Consider the following 17,147-nt stretch of genomic DNA (forward strand, 5'->3'; position numbering starts at 1 on the left):
GTAAAATATAGTATATAAGTGGGAGCTCTTTCTCTACTCAGCATGCATGATATTTTGAAGGATTATCAGAAGAAGGAGATATCCCCTGGTGCATTCAGCCAAATAAAAAATGCCTGCATCTTAATGCTACATTAGTGTTAAGAAGGTTTTATTCTTACCAATTTCTGGTAACACTGGTACTACACAAACTTCAGGTGTCTCTTCCAAAGCCAAGAACAATGCCTTGTTTTTTCCTCAAGATCATGGAGCCATATTCATCCTCAAGCATATTCTTGGAGTTATTATTCCCTTGTATCGATGTCTCCCATTGCCTTTAAAAGCAGAGAATGTGAAGGGGATCCTATGTCCCAATGTCTCTTTCCCCTGCACCACCCCTTTCATCATAAATAACTGACATGCAACTTGTTCCTCTTTTCGCACCCTGCAGGCTCCTCAGGGAGAGGTTTTTGCTCATTGCTTTTTCCTTCTCCACTGCTTAGAGGGTGCTCCTGCCTGTCATTTCCATTCTGGGTGATCTTGCTGATCTCACCCTCTTCCCTTTCGTCATCAATCTTCTCTGGGGGGCATGCTGGCACTTCCTGGCTCTGGACTCGGCGGGACGGCCTGAAAATGGCCCTGCGGAAGCCCTGCTTGAAGCGGTAGGAGAGGAAGCCATAGATGATGGGATTGGCGCAGCTGTTGGCGTATGGCAGCACCACCACAAGGAAGTAGACTCCAAAGAGGGACGGCTCCTCTGGCAGCGGGCAGACAACGTTGATTATGTTGAGGACGTAGAAGGGGAGCCAGCAAAGGATGAAGACAGCCACCACAGTCACCACCATGCGGGTCACTCTACGCTCTGACAGCTTGTGCTTGGAGGACAGAGCCCTCACCCGCCTGCCAGAGGAGCGAACCTTTACAACAATCAGGAGATAGCAGAGACAAATCACCAGCAGTGGTCCAAAGAAGCCCAGGGTAGCAGTGTAGACAATGAAGCCAGCTCTCCACACCGAGGCAGGCTCTGGCCACTGGATGTGGCATGTACTCATCCCTAAAGGGACATCTGAGAAGACAACCACGGGCAGCACCACTATGGAAGACAGCACCCACATGGTTACACTCACGGCCTTGGCCACCCGTGCTGTCCTCCATTTGGAGGACTTCCCTGGGTGGACCACGGCCAGGTAGCGGTCAATGCTCATCACCGTCAGGCAGAAGATGCTGGTGAACTGGTTGATGGCATCCACGGCCATCACCAGGCGGCACATGAAAGAACCAAACGGCCAGTAGGACAGGGCATTTTGTGCAGCCAGGAAAGGCAGGCCCAGCATGAAGAGCTCATCAGCCAGGGCCAGGTTCAAGATGTACACGTTGGTCACCGACTCGCTCACGGAATGCCGCAGGACCACATAAATGACCAGGGAATTCCCAGCCAACCCCACCACACAGACAATGAGATAGACCACGGGGATGAGGACACCGCTGACCACTACACCAGGGCTGACAGCGGAGGAGCTGTTGGGGGTAGTGAAGCCTGCCCAGCTACTGGAGGCATTCCCCTCCTCCAACACTGCCGGTGTGGGGAGGCTAAAAGCAGAAGTGTCCATAGCAGAGGCAGGGAAGAGGGCAGGGGGCAATGTCCTTGCAGGATCAGTTAGCAATCTGGAGCTGAGAGGAAGAGAAAAAAAAATTGATACTGGGGACATGACAGCTGAACACGCCACAGGTAAAACCACCACATTAGCTGTGTGTTAGTGTGGACAGGCATGGGAAATCAAGGGGAGTTTGTGGATGCTAGTAGTTGCTGGAAAATCTAGGACAATATCAAACCCACCTAGTCCTGCAAGGCACAGTGGACATGGAGGGACAATCAGGGAGATGGCTCAATGTGGGCCTCTCCTCTAGCAAAAGCTCCTCTGGGGAAAGAACAACAAACTAGCATAAAGACAGGGAAAGTCTTCATTTTCTGCTAAGGGATCCAATACTGAGGACATGGTCACCAGGGGCCTGGTTCTCATTTATGAGTGGCAGGTGATTTACAAACAAAAGAGGGAAAAGCATACAGTGACAAAGTGTCTTTCCAACTCTGACTTTTCTATTCTCTATTTATTCTCCTGCTTGCTGAAGCTCTTTTTGGACTGGCCAGGTTATTGTTAGCCCCACAGGAGAAGGAAAACCACTTTCAGTCCAAGCAGAGAGGCTTAGCTCAGCACCTGAGCTGGAGGGCAGCTGGTTTGTGTTATGCCAATTTGAGAGTAAAAGAAAGATAATTTTGGGTACACCAAGAGGTATCAGTCCAGATCCCTTTTGTTTCTTTTCCTCTTGTTCTCCCCGCCATTCTCTCCCTCTCCTTCTGCATGCTGCAACACACTGCTAATGGTAGAGGCTCTGCCTGCCCCAGCTGTTTGCAACACCAAAGTAGTGTCCCATCCTTCCTAGGCTGAGGAGCCCAATTGCTTGTCATGTCAGGGTTTGGCATGGAAACAGCACTCTGCTCACTCAGCGACAGCCTTGAGCAAACAAATCTCCATTCACCACTCGCTCACTGCTGACACTGGGTGAGGACCTGCAAGGAGGGAAGGGAGAGTTAAGGGATGGATGTGCCTTTTGTCAGGGGCCCATACGTGAAATACAGAGCCCAGCACATACTGTGGACCAGAGACACCCTGGAAAACCTAATGCAGGGGAGATCTGTGTTTCTGTCAGGATTACTCTAGCTCTGGAAAAATCTTCTTGAAGTGTGGACTGACAGGGTCATCCCGCTGAATTAGATCCTTGGAGGGAAGATGACTTTGTGGAAGTGAACAGGGAACCTGAGGCTCACCTTTTCACATCTCAACAAATCACTTAGGGCTCTGAAGCTCCTTTTCTATTGAAAATAAAATTGGGGATGTCAAAGGAAAGTACTCACAACCTTAACTACTTGCAGGAGGCCAGAAACACTCCAGAGACTTTTCTCACAGATGTGATTTTCTGTAACATCACAGCTTTCTTCACAATTGTCTAATATTACAGTGTTTGGGGTTTTGTTTGTTTGGCTGGGGTTTTGTTACTTGTCTGTCTGTCTGTTTGTTTGTTTGTTTGTTTGTTTGTTTGTTTGTTTGTTTGTTTTGTAGGTGCCATTCTAAGTTCTGGAAACCCTAGGGGAGACCTGAGCTTTAGATGGATTCCTTGGACATCAGAAGGCAAACCCAACAGATTCCACAGATGTATCAAATTTTATGCTGAAGGAACATCATCTGATAGGCCCCATAAAAACACAGTTGAACAACTATATCTTAAGGTCATTTCTACAGGCTATTGTATAAATGTTTCCTGCTTTAGAGCATTTGAGCTTTGAAGGTCTGGGATTGTTTAGATTTTCTTAATTTTCAGGTGCCTTGGGCTGTGACACACTGTTCTGACAGAAGCCCATCTCATGGGGTCCTGCAGCACTGGCTTGCCCCCACATCATGAGTGGCTGCAATGAAGAAGCAGAGTATGAAGTGACTTGAAAACTCTAAGTTCAAGGATGTTTCCTCTGATATTTTTTCCAATTCTGTTCTAGTGACACAAATCACTTGTTGGAGAAAAGAGGAGGGCAATGGCTGCTCTAGGGACAAAGATCCCTACAAAAGGTGGCAGAAGCCAAAACAGTATGCTCATAAAAAGATGATCCTCTAAAAGATGAAGACATAGATAGGAATCCCTTTGGATGTTCCTCCTGCATGCAAAGGAATTTAAAGAAGAAAAAGACCAAACATTTGGAGCCTTATAAATACCAAATATAGATGGAGATACTCCTGGTGGAGCTGCAAAACATTTGAAGAAGTGTCTGGGGTCTAGACCTCAAAGCCAGTTGTTCAGACTGTTGTTTAGCAATACAGTAAATCCTGCTTCAGGGTAGCTTCAGAAGCCCTATCAAAAATGCTAAGGCATGCAACAAAAAGCATGGATTTCATATAAACTCATTTTCCTGCTCAGGCAGTTGCAGGGGAGAACCTTGATCTTTAAGCAGGCATGGTCTGTTTCTGCCATTTTAACTTTCTCAAGTACCATGTACCAGCTCAAATGCTATGTCACACATTTTGGCTAGTTTGGCAGAAAAAACACTGGGCACCAGTGCTCCATCTAGTTTGGATCCACTCTGCTGGTTGCTTTGGCAGCACATGCATAAGAGTTGGTGAGGAACCCTGGCCTCAGACTGATAGTGTGTTGGCATCCACTTGGATCTGTTCCTGATGTGGACAACACCTGTTGCAAGAGGCGTGGAATCCTTTAACAGGTGCTACCAGAATATGCCTGGTTCATGCAGCTGGAGAGCAGGAAGAAGGTAGAGAGGTAGGAAGAGATGGGAAATTGGCACCACTTCTTCCTTTAGGGAAAAAATAAATAAATATACGTATGTTTCTGCATTGAATGAGAGGAGGAGGTGGATGCTGAAAGCTGAGCCTAGTCCTGGTAACAAACCATGAATAGCAGCTGGGAGGGACAACACAGCCAAATAACCTGCACCAGCCCCTTGACCCCCTCCCCTCCTGTCCCCCCTGTTTCCCATGGCCCTGCTCCAGCTCAGGACTCTCCCGTCTCACCTCGGGGTTGAGCTCTCTCGTAAGGACCAGGCTGGACTGGCAGAGTTGGAGGGTCGGCAGCAGGGGGTGGTCGGCAGGTTTTCTTCTCTGGAACTGCAGACTTAACTTCTGCACGGATTCATGCCCGCGGTAGGCATCTGGGCAGAGCGGGCAGAGCCGCCGGGTACTTACATGTCGTCGGGATGTACATTTTCCTCCGCTTCCCCGGGAGAATCCGTGTCTTGCTTTTCCCCTTCCTCTTTCTTAAACCCGACAGAGTAAAGCGCTCCGGGAGGGAGCGAGCCCCGCCGAGCGCTAGCGGAGGCGCGTGTCCTTCTCCCCGGCGTTGCCCATCACCTTCGCCGTGCCTGGCGTGGGAAGGGGCCCGGGGGCGGGCGGGGAATGCGGGCCCCTCAGCCCCACGCCCCTGCGTCTCTCCCCCCGCAGCCCCCACCGTCCGCGGGGCTCGGGCAGAGGGAGACGGGCTCCGGTACCGGCGAACGGGTGCCGGGAGCCAATGGGCGCCAGGCACGGAAACACCGGCAGGAGAAGGAGGAGAAGGAGGGGATGGACGACAGGGCAGGAGAACAAAGATGAGCGGGGGGAGATACCGAGATGGAGAATAAAAGCGGGAGAGGGAGGCGCAAGGAGATGGGCAGAGGGATAAGAGGAGCGCAGAAGAGGGGAGGATGAAGGAATGAGGAGTGCGGTAAAAGAAGCTGATGACAGTGGAGGGAAGAGGGAGAGGAAGAAAAGAGGGATACAGAGAACAGCTATGTGGTGGAAGAGTGGCGTGCAGGAGGGGGCGACTCGACTCGGCTCGGCTCTCCCAGGGGCACCCAGGAAATGGGCCCCTGATCCAAGGGTCTTGCAGGCAGGACTCGTGCTGCTCCGAGCTGCAGGCACACAGCAAAGCCTTCTGGCTGGCAGGGTGCTCAGAAATAGGGGCAGATGTTGAGCACACAAACCCTTCTCCCTTCTGTTCTGCCCCGTGAGCACCTCCAGATGGACGGAGGTGAGGGCAGATGAGCAGATAGGGGACTGTCTGTTTCAACTCTTTTCCTTTCCCTGGCTCCATACACAATATCTTGTCTTTTGCACCTTAATTGGGAAAATGTTCCAGTTTAACAGCCCCAAACTCTCCTACCAGATTTCATCTCTGCTGGAAGACATAGACACAGAAGAAACAGATCTAAGAAAGAAATTCATCTTTGTGTGAGTGGTTGTCCCACAAAAGATTTCCCATCCCGTTCCCTGCACAAAGGCTTTCCCTGTCATTCTCACCCTGTTTTCTGCCCTGCAGATGTCACTTCATCAGTGACTCATTGTGCTGTGCATCACCCAGTTCTTGATATTTGACACTGCTGTTGTGAGCATTTGAGTCCCTAGGGTAAATTCCAACTTTAACAAAAGAAGGCAGTATCTCTTCGAGTACAACATAGCCAGGATCTAAAATCTGGCATCCAAATCTACTTGGGCAACTTTATGTGCGGCCAGTGCTGCTCAAAGGTGAGCTGATGAAGGCAGTACAGGACTTCAAAGCTGTCAGGCCTCTTTAGGCTAGAACTTGGCCACAATGCTGTCTGGAGATACAGAGGAGAGAGGAGTCCTCACTGGGGGAGGAATGGCATGGGTAGCACCCAGAGGTTTTCTTTACCATGGCAGGGCAAGTGTCTTTAGTACCATGCAGAAGCCCCCAGGTTTCTTGGTTAGAAGAAACAGAGTCATGCAACAGCAGAGTTCTGCATAGTCCTATTAACCCTTGCAGGACTTATTAGCATAAGCACAGTCACATGATCAAATTCCAGGTCTCCATGTCTCCTCAATGCTCTGAGTGGTGTCTCATCCTCTGCCTCAGCTCCAGTGGAGGAGCAAACTGCTTAAATTTTGCTGGGAGGAGAGCTCAGCCTGTGCACCTCCACAGGGAGGCAGAGACATGAATTTTGTTTCACATATGTCGTATGCATTGCTGTACATGATAGGGGATGAGGCAGACCGAAAAGGTAAAAGCCAAGGCTTGAAATCTGAAGAGAAGTGATAAACCATTGGGAATATATTGCTTTGAGTCATGCTTAGGATGATTAAAGGAGGTTAGATCCCATTTTCAAGTACTCTCTGTGTCCCCTGCCCTTTCACAGGTATATGTCCATACCGGGGGCTTAATTTTTACTCTTCTGGACTTATTTTGTCATAATTTATATTAACTTTGGATGGGGCCTGGGCAATTCATACAGCAGCCCATGTGCAGTGCAGATATTTGTAGAACTCCCTGCCACAGGGTGTCTGCCAGGGTTGCTCTGAACTTTACCAGTAGGTAATGTGTCACATCACTGAATTAACTGCCTTATTTAGGTCTGACCATGAATCGAAATTGCAGAAATTTCCATAGCAGCAGGGTACCTCGGGACCTTCATTGTGTCTGGTTGTACCTGGCATCACCTCCTCAATGCAGGAAGCAGCCTTTGAAGCTCAGAAGTGTTGCGGCATCCGGGAGCAGTAATCTGGCTCAACTCCATAGTTTCTCTGTGCCCTCTTAGGACTGCAGGATTCTGCAGTGCTGATCATCACACTCTAAGCCTTCGTCTCTCCCACATGTAGTGGCAGTAGCAGCCACCATGTAACACTTACTCTCAAGTCTCTGCAATGCATCAGGAAAGGAGATGCTCACAGCTGCCAGATCCATAGTACCGCTGGGACCACTCTCTTCATCCTAATTTTAGTGTCTTGGAGGCAATTTGTCTGGACTGGTGACTCATTCCTCCCTCTTTAATTTCTTTCCCTGCCCTCCCCCTTCCTATTCTAACTCTGCCTGTGTCTGGCAGTGTGAAAGTGACAGAGCTTAGAAGGATTAATGCAACAATGTTTTGGTGAAAAGATGACCCCAGCAACCTGCGGGGGCAGTCCCCATGGAGAGGAGTCTGTGTCCAGGTGTCTCCTCCCAAAGCCTGCATCCCATCCTCTGTGTGGCAAAGAGGGGAGACAACTTTTCCTTTAAACACATGGAGACTGAGAAGAGGAAAGGCAAAAGAAATGGAGGGGGCTCAGCCGAGAACTTAGCGACTTGGAGGATGAATCAGGCCTGGTTTCATCAAACTACAGCAATTGGGGCTCACCCAGCTTCATGTGGTGCGCCTGTGTTGTCCCTGTGGAAGGAGGGGCACAGCTGGGAGGTGCCTCCAGCCCAGCCCTCCCATTGCTCACGGCTCCAGGGCTGTGTCCCCCTGAGGTGCACACATCACGGACATGACAAGAATGTACAGTCTGTTTATTCGGTCTTATTCTCTATGTTGTAACCTCAGGGTTACAGTGGAAGGAAGGGAAGGGGCAGGTGGGCAGGAGAGGCAAGAGCGGGGACGTTGTGTGAACACACAAACCAGTGGTACAGACCCACAGCAGCCTTTCAAGCCAGCAAAAGTAAAAAGCAATAAACGTCCCAAGGTGCTGAGCTCTGGGTTGCTGGAGCCATCACTCTCCTGTGTGCTGGGCAGCGCCTGGCATCAGGACAAGGCCGGGATCTACAGCCAAAAACATGACAGACCTCATTATACCAGCTGAACTATTTTCTTGCTCTCCCTCCCTCTGCTCTGGTGATGGTGGGTGTATGGAGGGACAGGGTCCAAACTAGCAGGCTCTCAATGTTCTCTCTCATCAGGCTTTGACCAGCTTTGACTGGTGTCCTGAAGCCTTTCTCCTTCCTCTGCTGCCTTGTACTGAAGTGGAGGCAGATAGGAACAATATAAGGAGTAAAGGAGTCCTACAGGAGAAGCTGCCACTTGCCAATGAGCAACACAAAAAACTCCTTGAGGTCAGCCCGGCTTGGTAAGAGGAAGGGCCACTAGCAACTGCCATGAATAAAGAACAGCTTTTTCTTTTCCTCTTTTTTTTTTTTTTTTTTTTTCTATAGGCAAAGGCTAGGGCTTGATAGGTCTCATAGCAGGTCATCCTCAGGGCAGCCTGGATGTACTTCCCTCTGTGGCAGAAGCTGACAGACAGTTCTTCTCTGTGAGGGCACACGTGGAAAATCCTAGGCTGCCCCAAATCAAGAGATGGGAACAAACTAGCCTACAGTCTAGCAGAAAGGAGGGGGAAATTGATCCTGTGTGCATCATACCATGTCCTGTCCTTTCCCCAAGCAGGATTAGCTGTCTCCCTCTCTCTCTTTGAAGGTGACCCACTCCAACAGCCTCACCAGGAACAGAGTGGCCCTGACTGTCTGGGTTCAGGGGCAGGAAAGCACCACTGGAGTCACTCCCAGGGAGCTCTGTCAGACTTACTTGCTTAGAAGAGGCTGCACACCCGTTTCTTTGTCCGGGTGGGCTGTGGGCACAGGACTGCTCGGATGGCCTCATCAAACACCGTCTTGAGGCCACGCTGCGTCAGAGCCGAGCACTCGAGGTATTTCACAGAGTCTGTCAGGAAGGAAGCAGGTGTTGAAGGAAGCTGGGGATACCCAGGTTTCTGCTCCTTATGCTAGAAAGCATGGCACCTGGCTCTTGCCCAAGCTGAATAAACACATCTCAAGTGATCAAAGACATTACACATTGTCAGGACACATTTCACTCACTCAAACAGTCTTGACTCCAGGGCAAAGCTTGCCAGCTGCACTAGACCTAGGTTTGCCTACTGGCTACCCATGTAGCCAGAGCAGAGCCATTGTTTGTGTCTCACCACGTCATCCTGGCTAGACACTCTCTCTGCTAAACTCCTTCGTGAAAACTCCCTCAAGCTGCGTTTCTCAACCACTCTCCTACTTCTGTGTGCCGCATCTGAGAAGAGCTGGATGGTGGGGTGAGACACTCATACCTGGGATTGCACATACAGACCCCAGCAGGAAACTGCAGTTGCAACTCTTCCTGAGAGAGGTTAAAAGCCTCTCTTCTGCCTCTCTCCGGATATGGAGGAGTGGCCTCTGCCCACAGTGCAGCTGTGGCTTGCACAGAATGAATATTGCCCCAGATAGAAGTAAGCAGAGTAAAACAGGAGGAAAATGTGAAAGAGTTTAACTGTGTGTGTATGTGGAGGATGGTGGCCAGAGGGAGGCAGAAAACAGACAGCTGAGGGGCTGAGTCTTCCTCAAGAAGCAGATCTCCTTCCTGAGTCTCCTGAAGTGCATTTTGTCCCATGACCCTGGATGTGTCTCCTTGTGTCCCTCAGAGATACCACATCTACTACTGTCAGCTACTGCTACAAAAGCCTCATAAACTGAGGTGAAGCCCTTTTCTTCTGCCTCTCTCCTTTCAGTAGGTCCAGGATGATTCCCAAACACGTACCTATTTCCTTGGCCAGAGCAAGACCCTGAGGATACGTTATGGGGGATAGCTTCTTCTCCTTCAGCTTCTCAATGGTGTCCTTGTCATCACGGAGATCCAGCTTTGTGCCCACGAGGATGATTGGAGTGCTTGGGCAGTGGTGCCGCACCTCAGGGAACCACTAGCAACAGAGCAAAATGCCAGAGATGTGAGCATGAACATGGGAAAACAAAGAGGCACTCCTGAAAAAAATGTCAGCAAGGTAGCTAACAGCCTGTCCTTTCTCACATCCACTGCTGGGCACTATAGCCTGGCCCAGGCCAGCTCCTGTTGCTGGGTCCTCAGGCAAAACCCCTGACAGGGAGCTCAAATTTTGTTACACAAAAGCACAAGCTGCTCTCTGCCCTTGACCCTCCCACCCTTAACCTTAAAGTGGTAGGAAGGACATGATCTTATTCTCCTGTTCACCAATCTCTCCCTTCTTCCCTCGCTTCCCATCTAAAAGCTGTGGGTACCTGTTTCTTACACCCTATGGACCTGTCCTGTGTGTTGGTGCTTTGAGAGTCTTGGCTGAAAGATGCCATCCAAATATAAGTCTGTTATCTGACAGCACAATAACCCAGCAAGATGAATACTTGCCCATTAGTAGAGTTGGCTGCCCTCTTTGAAATGAACCAGAAGAGGCATCTTAAGGAGGTTTCTGACTAATAGGAAAGAGATATGACCTCTTGAACCTAGATGTCCTAGTGGTATTCTCCACCCATACTCACTGTTCTTGCAAGACTACCACCAATGTCACCCCCCTCACACCCTGGTGGACCAGGACATGGTCTCACCTTAGCTCGGACGTTTTCATAAGATGCTGGGCTGACAAGGGAGAAGCAGATCAGGAAAACATCCTGTAGGCATACAACCATGGTGCAGAGTTAGGATGGGAGCATGGGATGGCACGATGGGGAGGGGAGGAGAGGGGAGGGGAGGGGAGGGGAGGGGAGGGGAGGTGTCTGTGTGGGCAGCACCCTCCCTCTGCAGCAGAGGGTTGTGCCTGGGAAAGCTCTCTCTACAATATAGAAGTCCTGACTGCTGCTTCTTGCCTCTACTGGAGAGAAGGATCTCTGCTCCCCTGAGTCATTGTAACCATAGCCACCATTATCAGAAGAGCCAAATGGTCAACTCTGAGGATGGGGTTTTTGCGGTTGGCACACTCATCCTCATGGGAAATGGCCTGACAGCTTCCTGCCCATTTCTCACGGAACACCAGAGAGCTTTAAGGCCAGCGTAATTTTACCTACAGTTGAGACAGACCTAGTGTTTCAGCCTAGAAAGTATACTTGCAGGATTCAGAGGAGGCAGGCTCTCCAGGTAAGTGATTCTCCTAGTAGAATTTAGACTTCCTTTAAAACCAGAGCAAACCAAACCAAACCAAAACGATACCAGCTCATCAAGGTTTTATCTATTTCATCCAGCTTCACCTAGCTGGGGCAGTGGTTTCAGACCCAGCCTATTCATTTCCATACTTCTACAGCCATCAGAGACAAAAGCCTTAGAGACATATTCCTCCACCTATCCTTGAGATATGTCCCAGCGTGGATGCAAGCATGTTGTTGAGAAATAGACCTGCTTGCACTGACTACAGGCAAAAACACCTTATAGCAGGTGTCTCTGATTTTTAGGTGGCTGAACCTAGCCCAAACAAATAATTTCTAATCAATTCTTAACCTTTTTGTTTGCAGTGGCAACCTTTAGACTAATGCCTGATGCATTAAGGTCTTTCTGAGCTTGCCAAAAGACTGCTTGAAACAACATTCTCCAGAAAAGATGATCCTTAAACTCTGAAATCTGTCAGTGTGGTGAAAAATTGGTGAACACAGTATCTGAGGCACCCATTTTTTCTGCTAGAGGCACGAGCAGATCAATCACATGCCCACAAATCATATCTCTTTTAAAAGGCAGAAGTCAGAAGAGTGAGGTTCACAGAAATATGACAAACTCCTGCCTCAGCTCTTAAATTCCATGAACCACCTTAACTTTACAAAGGGAAGGTTTTTTCACAGGGCTGTGTAAGATATCTGCCCCACACAAAGTCAGTGTCAGCTGAGTTCAAGAGTGTCTTTGAATGTCTTGTTTTCTTGCTCAGTTATACCAGTTATGTGAGTTTAGATAAAGGCTCCAAAATATCCTTAAGATATCTTTCAATTTTCAGGTTTCAAGGCAGTTGTATATCAACAGAGATATTCTCAGAAAAGGGCTCAGAGAGACAGTAACAACCCTGTCACTGTTTCACAGCACACATTAAGTTTTACAGTGAGGGATGGAGATGTAGCTGAGGGAGGAAGGGAGGAGGGGCACAGAGTGTGACCCACCGTCTGCGGGTAAGAGAGTGGCCTCAGCCTGTCATAATCCTCTTGTCCAGCAGTATCCCAGAGTCCCAGATTCACAGGCTTGCTGTCAACCATCACGTTGGCAGAATAGTTATCAAACCTGAAATTCAGACACAGAGGCCATGGCTCAAACAGGAGAAGAGGGAACCCTTCCAGTAGTGTAGGTGAGGTTCACTAGGTGCACCCAGGAGCAAAGGGTGGTGATTCCTCTCCTCAGCTCACCTGGATGATCCTGGTTTCCTGTGAACCTCCACCTTATGGAATTCCCACTCATCAACCACCTCCTCACCATTCAACTGTCCTGGACAGGTGCCTGGCTGCAGCTACACATTTGATACCTTGCATGCATGTTCACAAACTGTTTTATTTTCCCATTTTTCCCCCAATATCCTTTCCACAACTGTGTCTGCTCTAGAGCCAAGCCCCTATCTTTCTTCTGTGTTCTAAAACCTAGTTTTATTCTTAGAAGTGAAGAAGAATCCATGTCTCTGTAGTTTGCTGCATTCCTCAACAGCCCTCCCAGAACTGAGAAAAATGTGTCCAATTACTCTTTGACAACCCAGCTTGAAATATTTTAGAACAACTGTCAGAATTGCATGCTTAGGAGTAAAGTCTTGGTAAAAAAAAAAAAAAGATAATAAAGCAACAGAGAAGTTCCTCTCCTCATTCTAGAATGTTTTATTTCCTGGTCCTTTTGGTTTTTTTGTTTTTGTTTTTTCCAGATTCAGGAAAACCAGTGATAGGGAAGAACCAATACAAAGGTCTTTTGAATGTGTTCATGGCATCTGCACGTTAGAAGGGACATGATTTAGTAGTGGGCTTGGCAGTGTTAGGCTAGTGGTTGGACCTAATGATCTCAGAGATCTTTTCCAACTAATTCTATGGTTCTTCTGCATGAAGAATCTATGACTGCTCCAATGAGAGCAAGTTCTTTGGACAGGGAAGGAAGTGGGGTCCCATGTCCATCCACCTGCCTTCTCTTGGGTGTGGCCCAGTTGTTGTAGCCTAGTGCCTGTTTGTTTTGGTCAGCAGGATCCCCTCTGCTACATGTAAACTTAGCAAGCAGATAGACCTCGAGTTGACTGCAGTCTCCCAAATATCCCATTTATATCAGGGTTTTATAAGGTAGCTTCTTGGGAAAGGTGACAGATCCAAAGTTAGAGACACCTTCCCTGGGTTTTCTCTGCTTGGCATGGAGATTGTGACCCATGGAGCGCATAACAAGGGGTCACTGTGTCCCTTCACATCCTGCTTTTCATGCCTCCCACCCACTCGAGGACGTGTTTATGCATTACTCACACAGTGGGGATGTATTCTCCTGGGAAGGCATTGGTGGTATAGCTGATAAGGAGACAGGTTTTTCCCACAGCTCTGGAAGAGAAAGAAAACAATAGCAGGAATTCATGGCAGTACAGGCAGTCTTGCTAGGGTGACATGGAGATGAAGCAATCCTTCCACACCTCTAACCTAGCCCTATCCAGAGACCTCTGGAAGCAGCAACACATCCACAGGACCAGACAGTGTACACCCAAAGGTTAGAAACCTGGTTGGAAGAAAGACAGGATGTCACCCAGAAACACTTCTAGTCTTTGTGCATGAAGGCTTGTTTTTACAGTCTAGTACAGAGATCACTCAGCTAAAACACATCCACTCTGAGATGGAGGTGGAAGCCCATTTTGCAGTTCATGCAGAGTGCTGTAGCCTTAGAGCCAGGACAGGTGCATGGGCTCGGTGTGCCATGACAAAGCTGCCATGCCAGCTTCAGCACACAAGTACAGACACTCCTGCCTGCTTGTCAGGTGCTGTGGCCAGACACTGGTAGGAACTTTTCCTGACTCAACCAGCTGCAGCAACACCTGCAGAGAGCTGTAAGGAGCCAGAAAGGTCCATGGCTGTTGTAGGTTGCTGGTGGTGTTTCTGAGCTAGAAGCTGGTGCTTCCTCTCCCTTCAGCCTCCCCCACAGCCTGCTGCACAGGGTAGAGTGCAAGGTAGCAGCACGGTCCAGACTGGTTGAAAGCATTGGTGGGATAAGGAGCAATAAGGCTGTCATGTGGGGGAAGGAGGTGTTGTGGGCAAGCTGAAGCCCATGTGGAGGGAAAGAAGTACAGAAAAATTAGAAGAAAATAAAGCAGCCAAGACAGGTGTTGGAAAGAAAGTCCTTCTCCTGCTGGGACGCTGTTCGTCAGGTTTTTGTGGCCTGGGAAAGCTTGGCCATGTTTCAGTCACAGAACACAGGAAATGGAGGTGCTGACAGCAACCTGCCTCAACTAGCATAGCCCAGGAAGAGGGAGATGTCTTTCCTAGGCAAAGGCTGGAATTGTCAGACCATCTCAGCTGTACCTGCACAGTCTCATCCCACAGAGCTGCAGCTCTGCCTTTTTGTGTGCCCTTGACAGGCACACTGGTCTCAAGGCACCTGCCTCCGTGGCTGGACTGTGGCACAGCTGAGGAGGAAGGTGAGCTTTTTGGCATGCTCTGACATTTGTTTCTTCCTCCTGCCACCACCTTTCTTAGGTCCTCTTCTCTCAGTCCCTGTTCTTTCCCCAAGTGCCTTGCTTCCTTCTTATCGCAGAGTCATCGCGGGAGGTGAAGCTCTATAGGAAATGCCTCAGGAGATTTATGGGCCTGCGAGTGGATTGGTCATGGAAGAGGGGGAGGTTCTGAACTGGTGTGGTTGAACAGAGAGCTTTGCACAGGGTCAGTGAAGGGGTGAAGGTTACAACACAGGTTAGTGGCACCTGCAGGCTCGTGTGATTGAACCCAGGGCATGTTAAGACGTCAGTGATGTGTTGATAGAGGGGACATGGGGGGAGAACAGCTATGGGACAACAGTTAAGCTGAGCGATAGAAGGTCCTGTGGTTGTTAGGGTTGAGCCAAGAGGGTGACATTTCTGGCATGGCTGGGAGGGAGGTGAGGGGAGGTGAACCAAGAGCTCAGAGCAATGGGGGCTGTGTTGCAAGATGGTGAGAGGTATACAGAGGTGCAGAGTACAGAGAAGAAAAATGATGATACAGAAGACATTTAAGAAGAATTGAGGTCCTGGGGTTTGAGAGCAGGACTGTTACCGATATGTAATGCTTTTATAAAACCTTATCAGTTGGTAGCATAGGACATGTGGCAGGGTTAACCATGATGTGAGGGGGATGCTGCCTTGAGGGAACACTACAGAGTTGATGCTGTGTGTGAGGGGCAAACTGGGGGGTGGGAAACTGGGTAACAGATAAATGCCCAGTGGAATTGTTCATCCAACTCCAGCTTAAAGCCTCAGGAGACCTTTCTTAGAGGTTAAGGTTTTTATTTGGGGCTCTGTCTTTCCTCATCCCTTCTCCTCGTCCCCTTGACCCAGCCCCTGAGAACATGTCTGACATGTATGGTTATGTGTGCAGACATCTTCTTTCCCAGGCAAGGTCTAAAGGAGGAAGTGACTGTGGGGAGGAGCACTGCTGTAAATGTCTCTTCATCTGCTATGTTTTGCTGCCCCAGATAAGTCTGGCCAGCTTCTAGGTGGAAAGGAACGAAACTATTCCATTCCAAGCACAGACTCACCTCCTTCCCTCCCTTGCATTTACCATCCCAGAGGGCAAGAAGACACTCTATCCACTGTATCCTTCCTGCCCCAAGCAGTGCTGACTGCTTAACTCATTGCTGGCTTGAATCACGCCATTTCCAGGCATCAGTGGACGTGGGCAGAGAAGCCACCGTGTTGTGAAGGCAAGGTTTTGTTAGCTCCCACTTCCAAAGTGGCCTACACTTGTGCCTATCTCAGTGGAAAGAGCTTCTTCTCCGTCTGCCCACAAAGGCCCCTCGCCAGCAGTGTCCACCACACCCCAGTACAGAGCTAACCTGCTGAGAGAAGATGAGCATAGGGACCCTGATAGACAGACACCTTGCCAGGACCAGAGTGCCATGCCCTCTCCCAGTCATTCCCAGTGAGCACACAGCTTTCAAGGAGCCATTAATCTGCAGGAGACCAACTGCACCCAATGGGTTTTAAATCTAACTCCTGCCTACAAGTTGAATCTGGCAGGAGCAGCCCTTCTCTACTTCCCACGGATGCCGATGGAAATGCAGATGCATGATCAGCACTCCCATGCACATGCCCTACGAAATGCCTCCTCACGCTCTCCCAGAGGAACGTCCCTTGCCCTGGAGAGGGGGGAGAGAGCATGCCTGCAGTCGTAGCAAGCCTGCAGAAGGTCAGAAGCAAAGTGGGGAAGTTTCACCAAGCCTCCACTTTCTTCGTGGCCCTGTCACAGCCTGTCCCGCCGCGCACGCACAGCAAACCCGCAGGGTACGCACCCGTCTCCCACCACGACACACTTGATGGCTTGCATGGCTCTGGACCCGTGGCGGAGGACGGTGCCTGAGGCAAAGAGCAGTCGGGCCAAGGCAAACAGCAGGGAGGGATGGGCAAGTGTGGATATCAGAGCTGCAGGTTGCAAGGAGGGAGGAAGTGGAAGAGGGAACTTCAGTCGACGATCACCCTCCGGTCCCTCCGCCCCTGCACCGCAGCGGCAGCTCTGTGGCAGAGGCCGTTGGCTGAAGGCGGAGCTGGCGTGACTTCTTGGCCGGGATGATGACTGCTGTAGTATTTCCTGCTCTCCCTGCGGGTCTCACCCACTGCCTTCCCACCTCATCCCAATGAACAGCGGGGGGCACCAAACTGCTTTTCCAGGGGAGCTGAACAAGGGTTAGAAGAGGGGTGAGGATGTGGAAGGGTGGATTTTCTCCTCTCTCCTTTCTCATCCAAGCTTTGGAGGAGTTGTCAGCAGGGAAGGGAATCTGAAGTGAGAGTACTGGGGTGATGAGGGGTAATCAAGGTTTTTCAGGTCTTCTCAGTGCCCCGAAGTGTCAAGGGTGAAGCATCACAAGGAACAACACTTCTGCGAAGGCTGAACAAGGAAGTCATGCAGCCTCTCGACAGCAGCTGCGATCCAGTGGCTATTCCTCCTCTACTGTGGGGATAAGGTATTCCTCACCTGCCCAG

The 17,147-nt window shown here is 49.7% G+C and overlaps 2 protein-coding genes across 2 annotated transcripts; both read right to left on the minus strand.

Annotated features, from left to right (window-relative positions):
• Positions 1-380: 380 nt before the first annotated feature.
• SSTR3 (somatostatin receptor 3) lies at positions 381-1,586 on the minus strand. The gene has a single exon (XM_063394888.1). It carries the CDS (start codon positions 1,584-1,586, stop codon positions 381-383), a length of 1,206 nt encoding a protein of 401 aa, XP_063250958.1.
• A 6,187-nt stretch (positions 1,587-7,773) lies between these two features.
• On the minus strand, positions 7,774-16,678 carry RAC2 (Rac family small GTPase 2). The gene is made up of 7 exons (XM_063394889.1): positions 16,460-16,678; positions 13,459-13,530; positions 12,142-12,259; positions 10,615-10,677; positions 9,800-9,959; positions 8,804-8,938; positions 7,774-8,044 (listed from the first exon to the last, which is right to left on the minus strand). The coding sequence occupies exons 1-6, from the start codon at positions 16,492-16,494 to the stop codon at positions 8,808-8,810; spliced, it is 579 nt and encodes a 192-aa protein (XP_063250959.1). The 5' UTR covers positions 16,495-16,678; the 3' UTR covers positions 7,774-8,044; positions 8,804-8,807.
• Positions 16,679-17,147: the final 469 nt, after the last annotated feature.

This window comes from Prinia subflava, chromosome 4 (genome assembly GCF_021018805.1).
Source record: "Prinia subflava isolate CZ2003 ecotype Zambia chromosome 4, Cam_Psub_1.2, whole genome shotgun sequence".
Lineage (NCBI taxonomy): Eukaryota > Metazoa > Chordata > Aves > Passeriformes > Cisticolidae > Prinia > Prinia subflava.

What these genes read in the sequence shown, in the direction of transcription:
- RAC2 (XM_063394889.1), bottom strand. Translation starts at nt 16,494, where the DNA reads ATGCAAGCCATCAAGTGTGTCGTGGTGGGAGACGG. An exon ending in GGAGAATACATCCCCACTGT is followed by an intron (nt 12,260 to 13,458) that starts GTGAGTAATGCA and finishes TCTGAATTTCAG; the next exon opens with GTTTGATAACTATTCTGCCA. An exon ending in ATGAAAACGTCCGAGCTAAG is followed by an intron (nt 9,960 to 10,614) that starts GTGAGACCATGT and finishes CTCTGTTGCTAG; the next exon opens with TGGTTCCCTGAGGTGCGGCA.
- SSTR3 (XM_063394888.1), bottom strand. Translation starts at nt 1,586, where the DNA reads ATGGACACTTCTGCTTTTAGCCTCCCCACACCGGCAGTGTTGGAGGAG.